The sequence below is a fragment of the Puma concolor genome, chromosome D1, assembly GCF_028749965.1.
Source record: "Puma concolor isolate L17-30 chromosome D1, mPumCon1.1.hap2, whole genome shotgun sequence".
NCBI classification, from domain to species: Eukaryota; Metazoa; Chordata; class Mammalia; order Carnivora; family Felidae; genus Puma; species Puma concolor.
This window is the reverse complement of record NC_141676.1, coordinates 53,326,875-53,351,868: the sequence shown is the minus strand read 5'-3', so window position 1 is coordinate 53,351,868 and position 24,994 is coordinate 53,326,875. Positions and strand designations below refer to the sequence as shown.

The 24,994-nt window shown below is 38.3% G+C and overlaps 2 protein-coding genes across 3 annotated transcripts in view; one reads left to right on the top strand and one right to left on the bottom strand.

Moving 5' to 3' along the window:
- Positions 1–24,994, bottom strand: part of LOC147576692 (olfactory receptor 52L1) — a 455,531-nt gene that overhangs the window by 212,443 nt on the left and 218,094 nt on the right. The window lies entirely within an intron of this gene.
- Positions 2,374–3,381, top strand: LOC112865259 (olfactory receptor 56A3-like). Its single transcript, XM_025928296.2, has one exon. The coding sequence runs from the start codon at positions 2,374–2,376 to the stop codon at positions 3,319–3,321; it is 948 nt and encodes a 315-aa protein (XP_025784081.1). The 3' UTR covers positions 3,322–3,381.

Genomic DNA, 24,994 nt, shown 5'->3' with positions numbered 1-24,994 from the left:
CTCTTGCTTCTTTGGATCTTTTCCTGGGTGATGCCAGCTATGCAGAGAGTAGGAATTTCTTCATAGGAGATTAATGAGTGGAAGGGGTCAGGAAAGCATATCATTTGGAGCTCAGATTAGAAATTTTTGGGTTTTCATCTGTGAATATGAAAATTTAGGAGTTATGGGCAAAGAATCTGTCCATAAATGCTTGAATCATGACATAGGAACTAAATTTAATCTGTACAACTACAGGACTGAGGACACAGACATAGTTGGAGCGTTAGTGAGAGTCAGAAGATAGTTCCTCAGATTTCAGCTCAATCTAAAGAGTTTCTAAAATCTACTGCTGCCACAAACAGAAAATTATGCACAGATCATAGAGGTATCTGTCACTGTTCAGATCAATGATGTCTGAAAAAGTACTTGGGAGAGATGTCTCACAATTCTGTCTGAGTTTATGGAGTTAGGTGGTCCCTAAAAACCCTTCCCTTCTTCAAACAGGGCTTCCATAGTGCTATGCTGGGGCCTGTCCAGCAGCCTGGGAAAAAGTTTGCCCTGCAGGGTCTCTGCTTTTGTCATTGCCCTTCAACCTCACTTGGCTTCTTCATTCTGTCTCTACCTGGAACCAGTAGTTATTAGCTGTAGGTCCTCAGCCCTCATGCTTCATTGGCTAGCTCTGATTGCAATCCAAGATTGAAAGAGAGGAGAAGAAAAACATACATGGTCTCAGATGCTTTACTTCTAGGGTAGGTCAATGCTTGTTGAATCAATTGTAGAATGAAGAATATGTAGGAACATTCCAGAGAAAAGAGGAGAAAGAGTCAGTAAGTAGAAAGAACAGATAAAAAAAAGTCCTCCTAGGCTGTCCTCAGAAATTCTATCCTGGTGCTAGACACAATTATCCCAAAGTACTTCAGGAGAAAAAGAGAACATACTTCTTCCTCTTTACTTCTCCATGGATACTCATGTCTGAATTGCCATTTCTTCCATGTGGCTGTACTCTCCAAAGCCCATTTCAAGACTTTTACCTCTGTGCATTCAAAGAAACCCTAATTCGTTCCAAGAATACTCTGACACCCTTGAAGAAGGAAAACTTCTTGGAGATGGTAAGATTTGTGTCTCTCTTGCAAGGGTTAGTTGAAACAATTCTGTAGAGAGTAGAATCAGAGAATATAGTAAGCAAAGATCAAATGACTAAACCTAAATGATGAAAATGGTGTTTAGGGTAATATTTTAAATTCAGCAGCCTGATATTGTACATGCTGTGGGTCACTGTGGCAAAGACTGGTCTGAGCTAGTGCTATTAGTTATGCCTCAAACCTATATGTGAATGAATCCTATGAGAAGTTTGACAGAAAGACAGAGTTCAATGAACATAGCGTTCAAGACAGGAGAAGGACCTTAGGTCAAAACTCAAGGCTCAATGTTTTTTCCTATGGGTTTTTATCTTCAGAAATCTCCTGAACTTCCAGTATCTCCCAGCCTTTGTGGCCACTCCACCATGGCAAAGCATAGAACTACTAGACAAGAAAAAATGGATTATTATATTGAAGATATAAAGAGAAACATAAAGGGGATAAAAGAACTTTAAAGGTAGACTTTATCACCTTCACACTATTGCAATCAGAATAATCAAATTTCATCTTGTTCCATGACTGGTATCACTCTCTCATACCTATGTGTTATTGCCTAGGCTCCTTTTAAGACTCTTTCTTCCAAAAGTTAAGAATCCTACAAATATAAACATGTATAGGGGAGGGGCAGTTATTTGGCAGGACCATACCAGCCTAATTACAATCACTTTTTAGACAAAATGAAAATTATCCTACGTTACTTTCAGGGTACCATTTTAAAATATAATTAAACTCCATTTGAAAACTCAGAATGGGGGTGCCATGAACAACTAGGGACATTCACCTGAGTCCCTATTTGTGCCAGTTTCAACTACTCAGCTGCACACATTGTTATGGTTAAATTATCATATAGTAGTCTATGTGGCCATTAAAGAAAATCAAAACCCAAAGGAAGAAACTTGTAAGAACAAATTTAGCAACTCACTGGTCACAAAGTGGTTCTAAAGTAATTTTGTCCCTCTCTTTACTTTTGGCAAAGATACAACAATTCTATTAACAATCATCCTTGAAAGAATCAAGCATGTATAAGTAAACCATATTACCTCAGTTCTCTATACTGTTCACTGGTAAAATCATCCAAGTAGCAAGGCACAAAAGATAAACAGATGAATTCACATGGCTCTGGATAACCCGAGGCTTGTGCATTTCACCTAGGTGAAGCAAATTTTTCTAAATCCAGGTGTCTTGAGTCAGTATCCAATTTTTATCTTAATTTTACAGATCACTAAAAGAAATCTATAGAAATACATGACAAAATATGACAGCGCACCAAAATGGCACCATCTCCTCTGAGATTTCAGACTTCCTCCTGAATTGTTTTGCCAGGTCCCCTAGCTGGAAATTCTGGTTGTCCCTGCCCCTCAGCCTCCTCTTTCTTTTAGCCATGGGGGCCAATAGTGTTCTCCTGATCACCATCCGGCTGGAGGCATCTCTGCATGAGCCATTGTACTACCTGCTCAGCCTCCTTTCCCTGTTGGACATCATTGTCTGCCTCACCGTCATCCCCAAGGTGCTGGCCGTCTTTTGGTTTGACCTCAAGTCCATCAGCTTCTATGCCTGCTTCCTCCAGATGTACATCATGAACTGCTTCCTTTCCATGGAGTCCTGCACATTCATGGTCATGGCCTATGACCGCTATGTAGCCATCTGCCACCCACTGAGGTACCCATCCATCATCACTGACCAATTTGTAGCCAAGGCTGCTGTCTTTATTTTGGCCAGGAATGGCATTTTAACAGTACCTATCCCCATTCTATCATCCCGACTCCATTATTGTAGGACAAATGTCATTGAGAACTGCCTCTGCGCCAATATGTCTGTCTCCAGGCTCTCCTGTGATGATGTCACCATCAATCGCCTCTACCAGTTTGTCATAGGATGGACCCTGCTAGGATCTGACCTCATCCTCATCTTTGTCTCCTATACCTTCATACTGCGAGCTGTGCTGAGACTCAAGGCAGAGGGTGCTGTGACCAAGGCCCTGAGCACATGTGGTTCCCACTTCATCCTTATCCTCTTCTTCAGCACCATCCTTCTTGTCTTCGTGCTCACTCTTGTGGTGAAGAAGAAAGTCTCCCCTGATGTGCCAGTCTTGCTCAACATCCTCCACCATGTCATTTTCTCAGCCCTCAACCCCATTGTGTATGGGGTGCGAACCCAGGAGATCAAGCAAGGAATCCAGAGATTACTGAAGAAAGTGTGGTAATAAGGACAATTGGATCTCTGCATTCCTCACATAAAATGAGTTTTGAATCAATAATGGGTGAGTGGGCTTAATCATATCTATGAATTGCAATCTCAAAATGGGTAACTTGAATATTGTGTCTTCTTTAAAAACTTAAGCTTCACTGTTAAGTTTCCCTTTTCTCACTTCTCCTTTAGGAATATCTTTTGCCCCTTTTGCCTTTTCCCATACATATTATCCCATATTGACAAAATACTGAGATTCCTTGGGGGAGGTTCCAAAATGAGAAATTTATGTTCCTGAATATACAGCTGTTATTATGTCATGCCTTTACATTCTTAAATACACAACTGTGGCTATTTGGGGGTAGAGTTGTGTAACATGTAATGGATTCTTACTTTTATTTGTACAGAAGGGATCATATTGGAGAAAATGATATAGCAGTGAAATTTCACTCCTGAATATGGAAGGTTGCTACTTCTCTCTAACTGGGTCTGCAATTGGGTGATCATTCTAAATGAGCATTGCAAGAGGACAGGGTTTTTTTGTCCTGGATTTCTCATTTGTGCAACAATTATCAATGAGGTCGATTATAGTTAAGAGACTCTTAAATTCTCCTCCTCAATGGATTTGTGCTTTGCACATTTATCTTTTCAATCCAGAGTGTCACAGTTTAGTTCAATCTAGGGTGTGCAAAAATAGTTTAACTAATGAGTTAAAGGTTTCAAAGATTGTGTATATGATCCAGTAATAATAAATATAAAAAATATAATATCTGAACATTTTTTTCATATTAACTGAACAATTTCTAAGAACACTTTGTGTCCTGGGAATTCTGTTAGCTATTAAAACTCAAAAATATATAGAAAAATGTGGCTTTTGGGAGCTCAAAGTTTTCTTAGGAGGAATAAAATATGAGTTCCAGGAATATATTCTCAATGGGAAAGAATGGGGAATGGGGTAATGTACCTACTGGTAGTAGGGTACCTGGAAACTTAAGAAAGCACTGGATAGAGAGTTAAAAGTCTGAATTACAAGCCTTGAACAGCTACCAAAAAAGGATGGGTTCTTGGAAACAAATGAGGTGGTCTCATTGTGTTTCATGTTACTCATCAGTTACTCCTGAGAATAGTGAACAATTGTTTTAGAAAACCCTTTCTAAATATAAGCTTTTGTGCCTCAGTAGCAACCTATAAGTAAGTGTCCTTGTTTATACCATGAAAGGAAAATCTCTAAACCATCTAATGCCAAAATTGTCCCCCAAATCTAGGTCTTTCAGCCTTCACAGAAAGCACCTGGATTCATCCTTGACCACTTAAGCTTTCATTCAGCACAAGTCTGTTCATTTATTTTAGTTCTCTGCCTCACAGTGATGAATAACAAGTTGGTATTTCATTCCTCTGCTTCTGGTTATCACTATGAACTACTATTTGGAAAGTAAACATGTACTCACATAATTAAGAAGCAATGGTTAAAAGCATACAATCAACATTTTAACTGGGAATAATATATTTATCAAAGGTAAAAAAAGAATGTCAAGATCTAATTAGGTTCATACCATAGATAACTTTTTTCTTTCTTACTTGAAAAAGAATTCCCCAATATCTCATTCTCTCACCCATTTCAACATAAGAAAAATGACTTTGTTGAAAGTGTGCATAACCAACAGAAAGGTCTTACAAATATGAAGAAATAATACGTTAAGGTAAATTGAAGCTACTATCTCTTAGGAAATATGACAAGTCTACTAGTTTAAACACTATCATATATTAACATCTGCTCATTAAGGGACCAAAAACTTTCAGGACTAATCTCTACCAGAATCACATTGCATAACAAAACCAGATCTCTCCTATCAGCTTTCAAAAAATTTGAGCACTGTATGTATAAAAAGGGCTACATCAGTGTCCAAATTAGACTGATAAAATCTTTGTATTTAAAACATATATTTTTGTTAAGTACTGGGTGTTGTATGTAAGTAATGAATCTCTAAATTCTACATCTGAAACTAATATCACACTGTGTGTTAACTAACTGGAATTTAAATAAAAACTTGAGAAAAAAATGTTTTGAAAGCTTTGCTTTATTGTGTTTATACACAGCTTTTACAGGTTTATGGCTCACATCAAAGCAGTATTGACAGATCCATTTGATAAACAAGGGGAACAGATTAACGATGGCTTTATCCCATTAAAATAATTGATACTAATAAGTATCTCTTCTAGAACAATGTTGTCCAATGTGAGCCACACACACATACTTAATTTTAAACATCTTAGAAGCCACATTAAGATATAAAAAGAAAAACTAAATGGATTTTAATAATTATTTGTTGAATCCAATATGTCTAAAATACTATCATTTCAAAACTTAATAAATATGAGAATTTAATAAATATATCTCGTTCTTTTTTTTTGTACACTAGATCTTCTAAATCGAGTGTGTACTTTACATTTATAGCATATTTCAGTCAGGACTATCACATTTCAGGTGCTAGTAGATAATCAGGACTATCACATTACATGTGCCAATAGATACCATATGGATCAGTGTAGCACAAGACATATGGATTTAAACAGCAAATGAAAAATGGCTATGAGAGAAATGAATTGAGGAAAAACATATCCTTCTTGGGAAAGAGCTAAGCAAAATTCTTTCTTCTTGGCTGTGTTTTTCTCTTTTTTATGTTTTTCCACACGGAGGAAAGGAAGCCAGTGTTTTAGAAGATGAATAATGACTTCTTTGTCCTAAGATGCTGCGTTATATGAGTGCTTATGGCTTAGAAACCATTTCTAAACCAGTGTGAGAGGGTAAAATAAGAGAAGGCTAATCTACTGGCTTTATACAACACATAGTCCTCGAATCCTGCAGCAACAGATTTGAAATAGAGCTATGCTTGCCTTGGAAGTAACAGAACCTAAGAAAAAATGTAAATAAAGACTTTACTCATGATAAGGCAAGAATCTAAGTGCTAGGGGAAGCAATAGATGTTAGTGTCAAAGGTTTATAAAAAGATAGATGATAATAATCACACTTTGTAAGACTTTAAACTTTTATTATCAGTATTTACATGTACTTATGTAGGAACATTTTTTTAAGTTTATTTATTCTGAGAGAGAGAGAGAAAGTGGGGTAGGAGCAGAGAGAAAAGGAGAGAGAGAAACCCAAGCAGGCTCCACGCCATCAGGGCAGAGTCCAACACATGGCTCCAAATCATGAACGGAGAGATCATGACCTGAGCTGAGATCAAGAGTCAGATGCTTAACTGGCTAAGCCACCCAGGTGCCCCCATATTAGTATTTTAATTCGTTATTTCGTGCCCTATTATTTTAATAAAATATATTTAAAATAAATTTTTTTTCCACGTTTTTTATTTATTTTTGGGACAGAGAGAGACAGAGCATGAACGGGGGAGGGGCAGAGAGAGAGGGAGACACAGAATCGGAAACAGGCTCCAGGCTCTGAGCCATCAGCCCAGAGCCCGACGCGGGGCTCGAACTCACGGACCGCGAGATCGTGACCTGGCTGAAGTCGGACGCTCAACCGACTGCGCCACCCAGGCGCCCCTAAAATAAAATTTTTAATAGTGAAAAGTGTCATAATTATTCAATAAAACATAGGAGTAGGAAACCAGACTTAATACCCCAATCCATAAATGTTAAAGTTCAGATTTTGTTGGTGAGACTTTTCACTTTTCTCACACATCACCATAATTAGACCCTTCTTTCAATGGCTAGAAAAAGTGAGACAGATATTTGGGGGCAGATCCAGCTGACACTGGATATTGGGCCAGGAGAACAATGCAGAGCACAACAGAGAAAGGTAATGGCCCTTCAGGCCCACAGTTAACATCATTTTATCTGCAAAATATGCATTGACACCTATTATAGACAAACCCTTGTTGCAGGGCTGGGGTTGCAGGCAAGGTCCATGTTTATAAGTGCAAAGGGCCTGTGCCTGGAGGAAGAAGTCCAAGAAGCAAGGGGGAAATGTCAATATATAGGAAGGACACAGCCAAAGAAAGGCTAAGGTAGAGGTCTAAAGCAGTGGCCACTTAGCAGAAAGTCAGAACCCTAATCTAGAATAGGATTTGAAGGACTAGGTAGAATATTGCTTTAGGAACTTGAGTTTGAGCCAAGTAAGTAACACAATCTTATAAACTGAAGATATGTAGAGGAAATTGGAGCTGAAAAACAAGATGCCCTTCATCAGAACCAAACACAATCCAGAGAAAATGTACCACTGTGTAGTCTAATAGAAATAACTCAATACAAAGACCTCTCCCTTCCAAAATATTATTCAAATAATTACATTATAACTCCAGCATTCCTAGATTAGGTGCCACATGGGTAAAAATTGAGACAATTCGTACAAAATCAGACCTGACTATATACACTATAATCTAAGAAAAGAATAGTGATCTAATTCCAGGACGCAGGACACATTGTCCTTTGTCAGTGAGAGTTTTCAAATTTCTTGTAATTAACAAACACTTGTTCATATTTTCTTTTTGTATAATTTAAGTCTTGCTTGAATGTTGTGAGGTCTATTTTGTATATATGAAGATGAGGTTACTTGTGATACTGTATGATTTTAGTGAGTGTTTCAATTCTTATAAATCTGGTACTGCCTATAAAAGGGGATTTGATAGCAGATTTGACACTGCAGGAAAAAAAATACAAATACAGGTATAGAAATTTAGGCTACTTAAATTAAAACATAGAAAAAAATAATGCTGAAAAAAATATAAAGTGACCTGATAATAGATGAGATAATATTAACCAATCAAGTATTGATGAACTTGGTAATTGAAGGTATAAACAGAGAGGAATTAGGGGAGAAAAACATGGTGACAATATAGTCGAGTTTATAAAATCAGTAGAAATAAAACATGTAGTAAAAATAGAAGAAGGATAACAAGGGGTGAAATGGAAGTAAACTTCTATGAATTTGTATTTTATATGTGAAGTAGAATAATATTATTTGAAGGTTGACTGTGTTAATAGAAAAATGCATATTTAAATACTACAATTGCAACAGCAGAAATTTTCTTCAAAAAGTTCAGATTTTGGGGGTACCTGAGTGGCTCAGTTGGTTGAGCATCTGACTCTTGATTTTGGCTCAGGTCATGATCTCACAGTTCATGTGATTGAGCCCTTCCTTAGGCCCCAGGTTGGGCATGGAGCTGCTTGGGATTATCTCTTTCCCTCTCCATCTGCCCCTCCCATGCTCATTCTCTCTCTCTCTCTCTCTCTCTCTCTCTCTCTCTCTCTCTCTCTCTCAAAAACAAATATTTTGGGGCTCTTGGGTGACTCAGTCAGTTAAGTATACAGCTCTTGATTTTGGCAGTCTCAAGTCATGAGATCAAGCCTGGCACTGATTCTGCCTGCTTAAGATTCTTTCTCTCCATACCTCTCTGTTCTTCCCACTGTTTCTCTCTCTCTACAATAAAAAATTTAAAAAATTTAAAAATAAAAGTAAATAAACATTTAAAAACTAAATTAAAAGCCCAGATTTTTAAGGCTGTATAGTCTCTGTTACAGCTACCATGCCAAATAGAGTAAAAGAAGTCATGAATCGAGGTGCCTGGGTGGCTCAGTAGGTTAAGCTTCAGCTCAGGTCACGGTCTCCTGGTTCAGTTTGTGAGTTTGAGCCCCGCCTTGGGCTCTGTGCTGACAGCTCAGAACCCAGAGCCTGCTTTGGACTTTGTGTCTCCCTCTGTCTCCGCCACCTCTCCCCTGCTGGTGCTTTATCTCTCTCTCAATCTCTCTCTCTCTCTCTCTCTCTCTCTCTCTCTCTCTCTCTCTCAAAAATAAATAAGCATTAAAAAATTGTTTAAAAAAAGAAGCCATGAATGGACATTAATCACATCAACATAGCAAATGTATATGGTTAAATCGATGGATCAGGAAGGGGTGGCAATTTTGACCCCCTGGACACATTTGCCAATGTCTCAACAATTTTGCTCATTACAACCATGGGAGGCAGAGGTGAGGATGGAAATGTGCTGACAACTAGTGAGCAGAGGCCAGGAATGCTGTTGAATATCTCACAATATATAGGACAGATTCACACACACAACAAAGAATTGTCTGACCAAGATGTCAATGCTACTTGACAAACCCAGGTCAAAATAATCCGAATAAAAGCCAGAAATAGACATATGGGATTTGGAAGGGGAAAAAAGCAAGTCTCATCTATATGCATCCAACTGGACATCCATTTGCAAAGAGATACATGATAGTTAGATGACTAATTGATACATAGATAGATAATAGGTAGATAGATGATAGAACGATGATAGATAGATAGATAGATAGATAGATAGATAGATAGATAGATAGAGATAAATAGAGACAAAGACCTTCCACCCTTCATAAAAATTTACTCAAAATGGATCATGGACCTCAATGTAAAATGAGAAACTATAAAAGTCCTAGAAAGTAACATAGGTCAAAAACCTAGATAACCTTGGGTATGGGGATGCCTTTTTAGATGCAACACCAAAGACACAATCCATGAAAGAAGAATTGATAATCTGGACTCATTAAAATTAAATACTTCTGCTCTGAGAAAATCAATGTCCAGAAAATGAAAAGACAAGCCATACACCTGGAGAAATAATTCCAAAAAGAACATACCTCACCAAAGAAGATACACAGATGGCAAACATAGGAAAAGATGTTACACATCATGTTATCAGGGAAATACAAATTAATACCATTATACACTTATTAGAATGGCCCAAATCCAGAACATTGACAACAAATGCTGGCAAGGCTGTGGAAGAACAAGAATCCTCATTCATTGCTGGTGGGAATGCAAAATGCTACAAGCCATACTAAGTAGATGAGTGGGTGGTTTCTTACAAAACAAAACACACTCTTACTGTTTGATCCAGCAAGTGCACTCCTTGGGTTTTACCCAAAGAAGTTGAAAACTTATGTCTATACAAAAACCTGCACAAGGATTTTATAGCAGCTTTGTTCACAATTGCCAAAACTTGGAAGCAACCAAGGTGTCCTTTAATAGGTGAGTGGTAAATAAACTGTGGTATATCCAATGGAATATTACTCAGGTCTAAAAGGAAATGCAGCCATCAAACCATGAAAAGACACAGAATAATCTTAAATGCATACACTAAATGAAGAAAGACAGTGTGAAAAGGCTACATGGTATATGATTTCTTCTATATGACATTCTGTAAAAGACAAAACTATGGAGACAATAAAATGAACATGGGTTGCTGGGTGAGGGAGGGAAAGTGGTGGAAAGATGAATAGGCAGAGCACAGAGAATATTTAGGTCAGTGAAAATACATAATACTGTATGATATTATAATGATGGACATATGCCATTATTCATCTGTCCAGATCCACAAAATATACAACACGAAAAGTGGACCCTAAGGTAAACTATGGATGATTATGTTGTGTCAATGTAGGTTCACCCTTGGTAACAATGTATGATGTTAATAATGGGGAAGGCTATGCATATGTGGGGAGCAGGGATTATATGGGAAATCTCTGTACCTCCCTCTTTATTTTGTTGTAAACCTAAAACTGCTTTAAAAATATTAACTTTAAAAAATCACAGTAGTAAAAACTAAAAAGGGGGGGGCAGAATATACACAAAAGCAAATGATCATAAGAAAGCTGGAATGGTTATACTAATATCAGACAAATTTCCAATTCTGATATGGTCAGATAAATTCCTAGCAGGCCTGCTAATCTTGCAGATATCCTCCATATATCTCAGGGCTGAAGGCACTGAAGGGTGAAGGAAAACATGAGGACACTGGATGGAAACTGAGCCTGAGGGAAGGAAATGGTGTGGGCAATTCATCATTTCTTTTGACTTTAGCTTGAATGAATAATAAGGTAAGCACAAAACATGGAGTAATTAAAACCAGAAGTCTTATCTCTCCTAAAAACCTAGAGGAAAGTTTGAGGCAACAGCTACTGGAATAGGAAACAAGAATCAAGGAGAGGAGAGAGAGTGCGGAAAACCTAAATTCTGTGTATGAACTCTTCCAAGTCTCTAATTCCTGAAACATGTAGGCACACAGCAAATACAAAGCAGGTCAGACAAAGATAAAAGAACTGAAGTAATATTTGAGCTGTTTTCCAACACAAGTTTCTATTTCAGGATCAAACCAAGTTAACTGTCTGCTTAAACAAAAGCTTCAAACCTCTTTGGAAGACTGTAACAGACCCCACAGCCTCCATAACATGATATCCACAATATCCAGCATAACCGAGGTAAGACTGAAAATCAGTGAAATAGCCATTTTACTATTTACTCTACAACAGTAGAGAAAAAAATTAATGAAACCAGAAACTGATATTAAGATAAATAAAATTAATATATGACTAAGCAAGGGGCACCTGGGTGGCTCAAACAATTGAGCATCTGACTTTAGCTCAGGTCATGATCTCACAGTTCATGAATTTGAGCCCTTCCTTGGGCTCTGTGCTGACAGCTTGGAGCCTGGAGCCTGCTTCGGATTCTGTGTACCCCTCTCTCTCTCTGCCCCTCCCCTGTCTGTGCTCTCCCTCTCAAAAATAAATAAACATTTAAATATGTATAGAGAGAGAAGATGAGTTTGGTGTCTTCCTTTGTTGCCATCTTGTACTGGAACTCAAGAAAAAAAGGAAGAGTTCCAGTACAAGTTAGAAACACAGGAAGACTCCAAACTCACCTCCTCCATGGACACACCAAATCTAAAGCTATTTATAGAGCAATTCCTCCTAAAGAAGAACTGAGTGCTAACTGAACAGCTTATACACAACAAAAGGTATGGAGAACTCCGGGAGAGATGGCGATGGTAATGAAGAGAACCTCCACTCCCAGCGCTGCGAACTGCAGTTGAGATGGACATTACTGAGGGATTAGGAGCAGATTTATCTGCCCTGGGGCACAGGGGGGGAAAAAACCTGAGGTATAAAATAGCAACTTATAAAAGATCCATCCCTAGAAAGCTGTCAAATGGCATGAGTGCTGCTGAAACACGCTATGGTGGAAAGGACTGGCAAGCACTACAGTTTACACTCCCCCTCTACCTTGAAAGGGAAGACTAGGGCAGTGTCTGGAAGCTATAGCCAGCCTGCTATCCCTCAACAACCACTGGGTTTCTAGCCCACACCAACTCCAGACACACGGACACAGAATAAAAGCTGCGATTTAAAAGAGCAACTAGCATAGAAAGAAGCCAGCCCTAAAATTCCTCCAAATGGCAGGGGCAACTGCTGGAACTCTCTCCAAGATGGAGGGGCTGGCAAGAGCCCCAGCTTATACTCCCTCTCCAAGATGACATCATGAATTGGAGTAGGGTCCAGCCATCCTAACCAACCTACCCAGTGAGCCCAGGGCCCCTAGCCCACACCAGCTGCAGCCATCCCACCAAGATAGTCCCAGGGTGGTGAACACCAGGGTACCTCTGGTCAGTGCTCACTACAGCTCCACCCTTCATGCCGAGGTGACACGTGCTTAAAGTACCCTGGAACACTTTAGGTACACACTGCTTCAGCTTCAGATGGCTTACTAGGGTGTCCCCATGGCAGAGCACTCCGGGACCTCCTAGCTGATAACTGATTAGTCTCCAGCCACTTTCCAGGGTACCCTCATGTGGACTGCCCTGGGACACCCCCACTCATACCAGACTCAGCGCCAGCCACCTCACAAGGGCACCTATGTGCTGAGTACCCCAGGATATCCCAGCTTGAATCTCTTTCAGCTTCAACCGTCCTACCAGAGTGACTTCAGAGTAGAAAGCCCCAAGACACGCATGTTTGTACTCACTCCACCTTCACCTGTCCTGCCAGGGCACCCTTTGCACAGAGAAGCCAAAGACTACACAAGACCATACCCACTTCAACTACAGCTGTCCTGCCAGTTCACTCAATGAATAGAAAACCCAAGGACCACCCAACCCACAACCTGCCTTGGCTCCAGCCACGCTGTTCAGGATATCCTCTGAGCAGAAAGTCCTGGAAAACTCCAGTTTATATCCAATTAAGCTTTAGCCATTCTACCAAGGAGTCCTCTCTGCATAGATCTCCAGGACCCCCCAACCCCTGCCACGTACTTCAGGTTCAGCTATCCTGCCAGGGCACCCTCTGCACATAAAGTCCAGGGAAACTGCCCCCTCGCCCCAGCCTGCATCCACTTCAAGTTCATCTGTCCTGTCGGGGGCCTTCATCCCTTTCCATCCCACCAGTGCAGCCCCAGCACAGAGTGCCCCCTAACTCTATCCCACATCAGCAACAGCTCCAGTCAGTCAGTGAAAATCACCAAACACACTTGGGCTACACAGAAAATGATCACACACAAGACCATTCCTTCATGTTTAGGAGAAGTAGCAATTACATCTAATTCATAGGAACAAACATAGAAAGTCAAACATAATGGAGAGACAGAAGAAAATGCCCCAAAAGAAAGAACGAGATAAAACTTCAGAAAAAGAACTGATCGAAAGAGAGTTAAGCAATATGCCTGATAGAGTATAAAGTAATGATCATAAATATGCTCACTGGACTGGAGAGAAGAATGGAAGAACTCAGTGAGAACTTCAACAAAGAAACAGAAAATATTAAAAAAAAAATCAGAGTTGAAGAATACAATAGCTGATATGAAAAACACATGAGAGGGAATCAACAGTAGATCAAAGGATGCAGCAGAAGAAAGGATCAGCAATCTGAAAGATGGAGTAATGGAAAGCACCCAAGCTGAACAGCAAAAAGAAAAAGAAGTTTTTAAAAATGTGGATAGGTTAAGGATCTCTTGGACAGCATCAAGTTAACACATATTTGCATTGTAAGGGTCCCATAAGAAGGAAAAGAGAGAAAGGGCAGGAAACTTATTTGGAGAGATAACTGAAAACTTCCTTAACCTAGGGAATACAATAGATATCCAGGTTCAGGAAGAACAGAGTTCCAAACAAGATGAACCTAAGGAGGTCCACATAATAATACATAATAATTAAAATATCAAAGCTTAAAGACAAAGAGAATTTTAAAAGCAGCAAGAGAGAAGCAAGATCACATACAGGGGAAATCCCTCAAGGCTACTAGCTGATTTTTCAGCAGAAGCTTTGTAGACCTGCAGAAAGTAGCATGATAGAGTTAATGTGCTGAAAGGAAAAAACTTGCAACAAGAATATTCTAATCAGCAAGGTTATCATTCAGAATTGAAGGAGACACAAATAAAAGTTAAAGGAGTTTACCACCACTAAATCAGCCTCACAAAAAAATGTTAAAAGGATGTCTTTAAATGGAAAAGAAATGACCATAATTACAAGTAATGAGACTATAAATAAAATATAAAATATGACAACATATACATAAACAGTGGCGAAGAGAATAAGAAAAAGGTCTTTTTTTTAGAATGTGTGTGTGTTTGAACTTAAATGACCATCAACTTAATATAGACTTATATATCCTTAGGATGTTATATATAAACCTCATGGTAACCCAAAACTAAAAACCTGTAATAAATACACAAAAATATGAAGAGAAAGAAAGCTAAACATAACACTACACAAAGTCATCAGTAACAAAAAAAGAGAGCAAGAGAAGAGAAAAATAAACAGAGAACTACAAAAACAACCAGAAAACAATTAATAAAATGGCAATTAGTACAAACTTATCAATAATTATTTTAAATGTGAATGTTCTAAATGCTCCAATCAAAAGACAAAAGGTGGAAGAACAGAATTAAAACAAAGAAACAAAAACAAGACCTATCTATATGCCACCAATAAGAGACTCATTTCAGACCTAAAGACACATATAGACTGAAAGTAAAGGGCTTGAAAAACATTTACTATACAAATGGAACAGCAACAACAACAAAAAGCCAGGGTAACAATACTTATATCATAGAAATAGACTTTAAAACAAAGATTGTCGGGGCGCCTGGGTGGCGCAGTCGGTTAAGCGTCCGACTTCAACCAGGTCACGATCTCGCGGTGCGTGAGTTCGAGCCCCGCGTCAGGCTCTGGGCTGATGGCTCAGAGCCTGGAGCCTGTTTCCGATTCTGTGTCTCCCTCTCTCTCTGCCCCTCCCCCGTTCATGCTCTGTCTCTCTCTGTCCCAAAAATAAATAAACGTTGAAAAAAAAAAATTTTAAAAACATAGATTGTCAATATATGCAAAAAAAGCATTTGACAAAATACAGCATCATTTCTTAATAAAAACCCTCAAGAAAGTCAGGATAGAAGGCACACTTTAGTATCATAAACACCATATATGAAAGGCCCACAACTAATATCTTCAATGGGGAAAAACTGAGAGCTTTCCCCCTGAGATCAGGAACACGACAAGGATATCCACTCTCAACACTGTTGTTTAACATAGAGTTGGAAGTCCAAGCCTCAGCAATCAGACAACAAAATGAAATAAAAGGCATCCAAACTGGCAAACAAGATATCAAACTTTCACTTTTCACAGATGACATGATACTCTATGTGAAAAACTAGAAAGACTCCACCAAAAAGCTGCTAGATATATGAATTCAGTAAAGTTGCAGGATGTAAAATCAATGTACAGAATTCAGTTGCATTTCTATACACCAATAATGAAGCAACAGAAAGAGAAATCAAGAAATTGATCCCATTTACAATTGCACCAAGAACCATAAAATACTTAGGAATAAACCTAACCAAAGATATAAAGGATCTGTATGCCAAAAACTATAGAAAACTTATGAAAGAAATTGAAGAAGACACAAAAGAATGGAAAAAAACATTCCATGCTCATGGATTGGAAGAACAAATATTGTTAAAATGTCTATACTACCCAAAGCAATCTACACATTCAATGCAATGGCAATCAAAATTGCACCAGCATTCTTCTCAGAACTAGAACAAACAACCCTAAAATTTGTATGGAACCTCAAAAGACCCCAAATAGCCAAAGTAATGTTGAAAAAGAACACCACAGCTGGAGGCATCACAATGCCAGACTTTAACCTCTACTACAAACCTGTAATCATCAAGACAATATGGTATTGGCACAAAAACAGACATATAGACCAATGGAATAGAATAGAGAACCCAGAAATGGACCCACAAATGCATGGCCAACTAATCTTTGACAAAGCAGTAAAGAGTATCTAATGGAAAAAAAAAAAGACAGTCTCTTTAGCAAATGGTGCTGGGAGAACAAGACAGCAACATGCAGAAGAATGAAACCAGACGACTTTCTTACACCTTATACAAAAATAAACTCAAAATGAATGAAAGACCTAAATGTGAGACAGGAAACCATCAAAACCCTAGAGGAGAAAACAGGCAACCACCTCTTTGACCTCAGCTACAGCAACTTCTTACTCCACATATCTCTGAAGGCAGGTGAAACAAAAACAAAAATGAATTATTGGGACCTCATCAAGATAAAAAGCTTCTGCACAGCTAAGGAAACAATCAACAAAATTAAAAGGCAACCGACAGAATGGGAGAAGATATTTGCACATGACATATCTGATAAAAGGTTACTATCCAAAATCTATAAAGAACTTACCAAATTTAACACCTGAAAAACAATTAATTTGGTGAAGAAATGGGCAGAAGACAGGAATAGACACTTTTCCAAAGAAGACATCCACATGGCCAACAGACACATGAAAAGATGCTCAACATCTCTCACCATCAGGGAAAGCTGATCAAAACCACATTGAGATGCCACCTCACACCAGTCAGAGTGGCTAAAATTAACAACTCAGGAAACAACAGATATTGCCAAGGATGTGGAGAAATGGGAACCCTCTTGCACTGTTGGTGAGAATGCAAACTGGGGCAGCTGCTCTGGAAAACAGTGTGTAGGTTTCTCAAAAAATTAAAAATAGAATTTTTAATTCTATGACCCAGCAATAGCACTACTAGGAATTTATCCAAAGGATACAGGAGTGCAGATTCATAGGAGCACATGTACCCCAATGTTTATAGCAGTGCTATCAACAATAGCTAAATTATGGAAAAGGCTTAAATGTCCATCAACTGATGAATGGATAAAGGAGATGTGGTTTCTATACACAATGGAATACTACTTGGCAATGAGAAAATATGAAATCTTGCCATTTGCAACAATGTGGATAGAACTGGAGGGTATTATGCTAAGTGAAATAAGTCAGTCAGAGAAAGACAGATATCATATGTGGAATTTGAGAAACTTAACAGAAGACCATGGGGGAAGGGAAGGGGGAAAAATAGTTTCAAACAGAGAGGGAGGAAAACCATAAGAGATTCTTAAATACAGAGAACAAACTGAGGGTTAATAGGAGATGAGAGGGAGGTGAAAATGAGTGATGGGCATTGAGGAGGGCACTTCCTGGAATGAACACTTGATGTTGTATGTAAGCAATGAATCATGGGAATCTACTCCTGAAACCAAGAACACACTGTATACACTGTATGTTAGCTAATTTGACAATAAATTATATTTAGAAAAAATAAATAAATAAAAATAAAAGAAAAGAAAAATTCATCCTAGTAAAAGCCAGTGGAAGAGGCTTAAAATTATGAATATTAATTTAATTCTTGTCCTATCTTTCTTACCGTTGTTAGTGAACATTGCTCTTGGGTGAGCAAGTTTCCAAGTGCCTCAAAACAAATAAAATAATAATAATAATAATTAATAATAATAATAATAATGCAAAAACTGTAATAATAGACAAAGAAGGGCATTACATAATAATAAAGGTAACCACCCAGGAAGATATAACAATTGTAAATATCTATGCACCAAACACTGAAGCACCTAAAAACATAAAGCAAATATTATGGACATACAGAGAGAAATTGATGGTAATACAATAATAGAATGGAATTTTTTTAATGTTTATTTATTTATTTTGAGAGAGAAAGAGAGAGAGCAGGGGGCACAGAGAGAGAGAAGAGAGAGAATCCTCAGCAGGCTTTGCACTGTCAGCACAGAGCCCAACACGAGGTTCAATCTCATGAACCATGAGATCATGACATGAAGCAAAATAAAGAGTCAGACACTTAACCAACTGAGCCTCCCAGGCTCCCCAGAATAGGATTTTAATATACCAGTTACATCAGTGGATAGATCACTCAGAAAATAAATAAGGAAACAATGTTTTTGAATGATACATTAGATCGGATGGACATAATAGATATATGCAGAACATTCCATCCAAAAACAACTGAATACACATTCTTCTCAAGCACACATACAACATGATCCAGGATAGACATGTTAGGCCACAAAATTCTCAGTAAATTTAAGAAGACTCAAATCATATCATGCATCTTTCCCAACCACAATGGTATGAAACTAGAAATCAATTACAAGAAAACACACAAACACACACAAGAAGGGTAAACATACTACTAAAAAACGAATGGGTTAACAAAAAAATCCAAGTAGAAATAAAAAAAATACATAGAGACAAATGAAAATCAAAAAACATGTCCCAAAACTTTGGAACACAATGAAAGTAATTCTAAAAGGGAAACATATGGGAGGGGTGGGGTTAATTACAAAATTGACTATACCAGAGTAAACAACTTGATATCAGCCCCATGATAGACAGCACAAATCATAAAGACATAAAAATAAAGATAAGACTTAAGAGCTTATAGAAAATATAGAGTAACAACTTTGGGACCTTGAGATGGGGAAAGAGTTCCTAAACAAGAGTCAACAGTAGGAAGTATCAGGAGAGATCTAGACCGGGTTGCCTATAGCAAAATTAAAGATTTCTATTAAAGTGGTAGTATCAAAACAGTATGGTACTAGCACAAAAACAGACACATAGAACAATGGAACAGAAGAGAAAACCCAGAAATAGACCCACAATCCTTCAACAAAGCAGGAAAGAATATCCAATGGAAAAAAATCTCTTCAACAAACGGTGTTGTGAACGCTGGACAGCGACATGCAGAAGAATGAAATTGGACCGCTTTCTTACACCATACCAAAAATAAACTCAAAATGGGTGAAATATGTAAATGTGAGACAGGAAACCATCAAAATCCTAAAGAAAAACACAGGCAGTGACATCTTTTACCTCAACCGTAGAACCATCTTACTAAACATGTCTTCAGAGACAAGGGAAACAAAAGCAAAAATGAACTATTGGTAAAAGCCTTCCACACAGTGAAGGAAACAATCAACAAAACTAAAAGACCACCTACAAAATGGGAGAAGATATTCACAAATGACATATCTGAAAAAGGGTTAGTATCCAAAATCTACAAAGAGCTTAATGGGGTGTCTGGGTGGCTCAGTCAGTTAGGCATCTGACTTCAGCTGAGGTCATGATTTCACCACTCATGAGTTGTAGCTCCTCGTTGGACTCTGTGATGACAGCTCAAAGCCTGGAGCCTGCTTTTGATTCTGTGTCTCCCTCTCTCTCTGCCCCTCTCTCTCTCACACACAAATAATCCAGTTAAGAAATGAGCAGAAGATATGAACAGACATTTTTCCAAAGACATACAGATGGCCAGAAGACATATAAAAAGATGCTCAACATCACTCATCATCAGGGAAATACAAATCAAGACCATGATGAGATACTGCCTCACACTTGTCAGAATGACTAAAATTAACATCACAGGAAACAACAGATGTTGGTGAGGATGTGGAGAAAGGGGAACCCTCTTACACTATTGGTGGGAATGCAAACTGGTGCAGCCACTCTGAAAAACAGTGTGAAGATTCCTCAGAAAGTTAAAGATAGAACTACCCTATGACCCAGCAATTGCACTACTAGGTATTTACTCAAATGACACAAAAATACTGATTTGAAGGGGCACATGCACCCTGATGTTTACAGCAGCATTATCAGCAACAGCCAAATTATAGAAAGAGCCCAAATGTCCATTGACTGATAAATGGAAAAATATGTGGTATAGATAGATACATGTAGATAGATGATGATGATGATGATGATGATAGATAGAGATTATAGAGATACAGATATAGATATAGACGATATAGACATAGGTATATACAATGGAATATTACTCAGCCATCAAAAAAGAATGAAACCTTGGGGCACCTGGGTGGCTCAGTCAGTTAAGTGTATGGCTCTTGATTTTAGTTCAGGTCATGATCTCATGGTTCATGAGACTGAACGCCACATTGGGCTCCATGCTGTAAGCATGGAGCCTACTTGGGATTCTCTATCCTCCCCTCTCTCTTTACCCCTTCCCACTCTCTTTCCTTCTCTCTCTCAAAATAAATAAATAAACATTAAAATAAAAAAGAAGAATGAAATCTTGCCATTTGCAATGACATGGATGGAGCTAGGAAATAAGTCAGAGAAAGACAAACATATGATTTTGCTCATGTGTGGAATTTAAGAAACAAACCAGAGGAACATAGAGAAATGGGAAAAAAAAGAGAAAGAGAAGGATGCAAACCATAAGCAACTCTTCACTACAGAGAACAAAGGACAATGTTCTCTATACATTGGGGTTGATGGGCAAAGGTGGATGGGAGATGGACAATGGGTATTAAGGAGGGCATTTGTTGTGATGAGCCCTGGGTGTTATATGTAAGTGATGAATCACTAAATTCTACACCTAAAATCAATTTTACCATATATATTAACTAACTATAACTTAAATAAAAATTGAAATTAAAAAGTACATCATGTTCAAAAATAGACAAATGTGTGACAGATTAGGAGAGGATGTTAGCAATGTCTAAAACAAGAATTAAATGTTCTAAAACTTAAAATTTTTAATATAAAATTATGTACGTTATCAAGAAAAAAGAAGAGCAAAAATGAGTAAAAAGTATAAGTAGATAATTCAGAGAAAGGAAAACCAGAATGACTAAAAACTTTATTTAAAAAACACTAAGCAGGGAGCCTGGGTGGCTCAGTCAGTTAATCATCCGACTCTTGATTTCAGCGCAGGTCATGATCTCACAATTCACGAGTTCAAGCACATTGATAATAAATTATTTTATTATTAATATTAATAAATAAAAGCATTAGCATAAAGCTATATGAAGGGCATGATATTAGTATATAATAATGTGAAAAGTGTGGCTATCTCAATTCAGGGCACCAAAGTCCCCAAAGGAAAATAAAGGAAGACTTCATGTTTCACAACAATTATTAAGTTAAAATCAAATTACATTTTGTAAGGTTTCATTGTAACAAAAATACTTTCACATGGGTATCATCTCTGGAAAATGCGTTTCATTTCCCAATAGGTAAAATTGTTGTTCATTTCGCTTTTATCATTATAATGTCATGGCTAAAGTCACCATAAGTGATTATCTAACCATTCAACAACATGGACAGGCAATACCAGTCCTTCACTGAGCATGTGCCTGGAATCCACAGAATGTGTAGACAAAGTTAGTGCATCCTTGGAGGGAGATGATAGCATATATGTACACGAATGAATGCACAGGTGTATATGTAAGTCTTTGACATGCAGAGAAATAACCCACCTCAGGCATATAAACAATATAGTGCCTCATAGGGCTGGTCTCCCAAAGGCTCTTTTTCTCAGGTAGAGATAACCATCCTCTTCCTTAACTATATGCCTATCTGTTCTAGAAGGGCCTCATGAGATTGATATTCTTGATTTCCATCTCCCTCTCAAGGGAACAGGAATGGACAGGTTCCCCCAAGGCAGCATCCCTAAGGCCACTGAGGTTATAAGAGTCTCAGCTTTACTGTTCAGATTTCCAATACCAATGGAGCCAGAACCCATGCTGTAGCATCCTCTGATAGTGAGTCTGTGAGGGAAATCCCAGAGAGGGACATGCAGGGCAAAGACACCAAGATTTGCCAGAAGGCAGGAGCCTTATTTCTTCAGTCCAGATGTGTATCCCTGTTGTTTCCTGAGTCAAGGGTGCTTGAGTGGTCTAAACAGAGGTAGTAGAGCCTGTGTCCTGTGTGACAAAAGGATCCTTCTTAATTGCCTTGACCACATCTGGGGGTTGCATGTACCAGGGATATAGTTAAACTGACGCTTATCTATGGAAAATTAATCAATGTCTTAGGATAGCTGTAAAATGAATAGATTTTTTTTTATTTTTTTAATGTTTATTTATTTTTGAGAGAGACAGAGAGAGAATGAGAGTGGGTTAGGGGCAGAGAGAGAGGGAGACACAGAAGCAGAAGCAGGCTCCAGGCTCTGAGCTGTCAGCACAGAGCCCGACATGGGACTCGAACTCACAAGCTGTGAGATCATGACCTGGGCCGAAGTAGGACTGTCAACAGACTAAGCCACCCAGGCACCCCAAAAAATGAATTGATTTTTCAGTCTGAAGTCTGGAAATCTAGAGGCCACACAAGAGAAAATCTGTGTATATATACTTGATTCATCAGGGGGAGAAATAAACTCACTCTATGTCATGACAAAGATCAGAAAACAAAGATGCGTATAAGAGTGAAGAGAGGGAGAATAACTTAATTCAATATATTCTAAAAGCTGAAATGCTAATACTAGAAAAAGCTTCCGGGGTGGGGAGCAGGGGGATGCTTTTCTTTCTGTCTCTGGATCCAGTCTAAATTTGAAAGATAGACTGGTGGGAATATTTCACAAATTTATCCAAATACCATGAGGCTAGGCAATCCTTTTCATCCCCTCCAAAACTCCAAGTCTGTGTTTCCAGGGTGTCATAACATAGTTCCATCCTGGAGACTGGGGAAAGAGCCTGAGTTAATTCCCTGCACTGGTCTCCAGTTTCAACTGGCTTCCTCAGCCTGTCCCTGATGGAAGCAAGAGGTAACTAGCTTTGGGGCCTCAGTCTTACTGTTGCCACAGAGAGTCTCTCATTGCAGAGGAAGATTGAAAAAGGAAAAGAAAAATATATATGTATATCCAAGTACTTTAGCCCTAGAGCTGAGTAGATACTCATTGCTTGTTGAATAAATTATTGGTTGAAAAAAAAGAGAAAGGAGAAAAATAGAAAAAAAAAAGACTTAAAAATAAGATGGAAAATTATTCCTTTGTGCTCTCCAGGAATTCTATCTTAGTGCTGGAAATAAGCTTTCCAAGACTGCTCAGAAAAAAAAAATCTGCTTCTTCTAGGTTTCCTTATGGATCCTCTTTTCCTGCAGCAGAGGTGCTTCCATGTGGCTGGATCCTCTAGAAATCAAGCAGGGATCCTACATCCAGTTTAACTACGGTGAGATTTGAGGCCGAGCTAAGAATTATAGTGCTATAATGTTACTACATAAGATGTGAGCAGAGGAGAAGCTGGAACAAAAAATTAAGTGCAAAAGACAAATCCTGACAGGAGGAAGTAGTGTCAGAATTTGACACTGAAATTTGCATGTGCTGGGATAAAATTAGCTGGTATAACAGCAAGTCTGCCTTGTATATAGTGTCTCACTACACAGATGAGACAACTTTCAAACCACTCTGAAATTTATCAAAGCATTGTTAACATATGCTGTCCTTAAAAACAGGAAAAGGAGTGGGAGCTCGTTTTGAAATTACTTTTGCTTCCCAAGACACACAGACACTCAGTTCCTGGCAGACACTAATAGGACAGCACTCCCTTGGTTTTGAAGCAGAACATCAAAAGGAATGAAGAGGAGTTGGGGAATCCGAGGGTAATTCCTACTACCTTTCTCTGACCCAGCAATTCTCAGGGCCATTGGTAAGAAGGGTTGAGGTCTAACAAAAAACAAAGTGATCAGGACGGGAAGTGTGGGAGCAAGGACATACACAGATGAAAACAAATGTGTCATTTTAACAGCTACATCCAATGGCTTCTGATCATTGAAAACTAGTTTCAGTTCTTGGTTCATACTTCTATTAAAAATCCTTTCTTATCAACTCAGCCTCCATTCCAAAAATGCCTCTCTACTATGGTAATCAACTTTCAAAAATTGTTGTTACCCTAGGGGGATAGGTTTCTTTTTACAGAGATTGAAGAACCAAACACAATATCATGGCATTATACGGCTCAGGAATTCTGACAGACTATCTAACCAATGTTCCTTTGCTGATTAGAAGTAGTACAGTATAGATGGCTAAAAATTGGGTTTTAAATGAAATAGAACTTTGCATCTAGACTATTATTGTAAGTGATCTTGGGATTTTCTCAACCTTTCTTCACCTCATTTGTAAAGTCAGGAAAGACATACCTCACATAGTTGTTTTAATCTCAAGTGAGATAATGCTCCAAATATATATTAACACAGTGCCTAGTAAGTATTGATAATCCATTGAATACACTGCAGACATTTTTATTTTCTTGCTAGCTAAACAAATGCAAAACAGTTAAGTTTAAATACTGAGGAACCAGAGTAATTTCCACACATGGGATGACATCTGAACAGAACACCAGTACCAGGTGGACAAATCTAGGGACCCTACACAGCATGATTTTTAAGACTCCAGATATGCTGATCTCAAACATGTTGCAGGCATCTCTCACTGCAACAGGCAACTCTTTTTCATGGCTTTCTTTGGACTTGCTTTTAAAAGTCAGCAGGCAAGGAGTCCTGGGAACACTTCACTTTCACGTGAATGAAGTTCATCTTCACCTACCCCCTCCCAAAATATTCTGCATACTGCTCTGTCATGATTCTTACCATTGTCTTTTTATTTATTTAACCTTATCACCCCCAGTGGATTGTCACTTCCTTGAGAACAAAGATAATCTTTGTGTCTCCTGTATATAAAGGGTAAATAAAAAGCACACAGAAAGAAAGGAGTGACAACACTGAGCAGTACCTGCTGTGGAAAT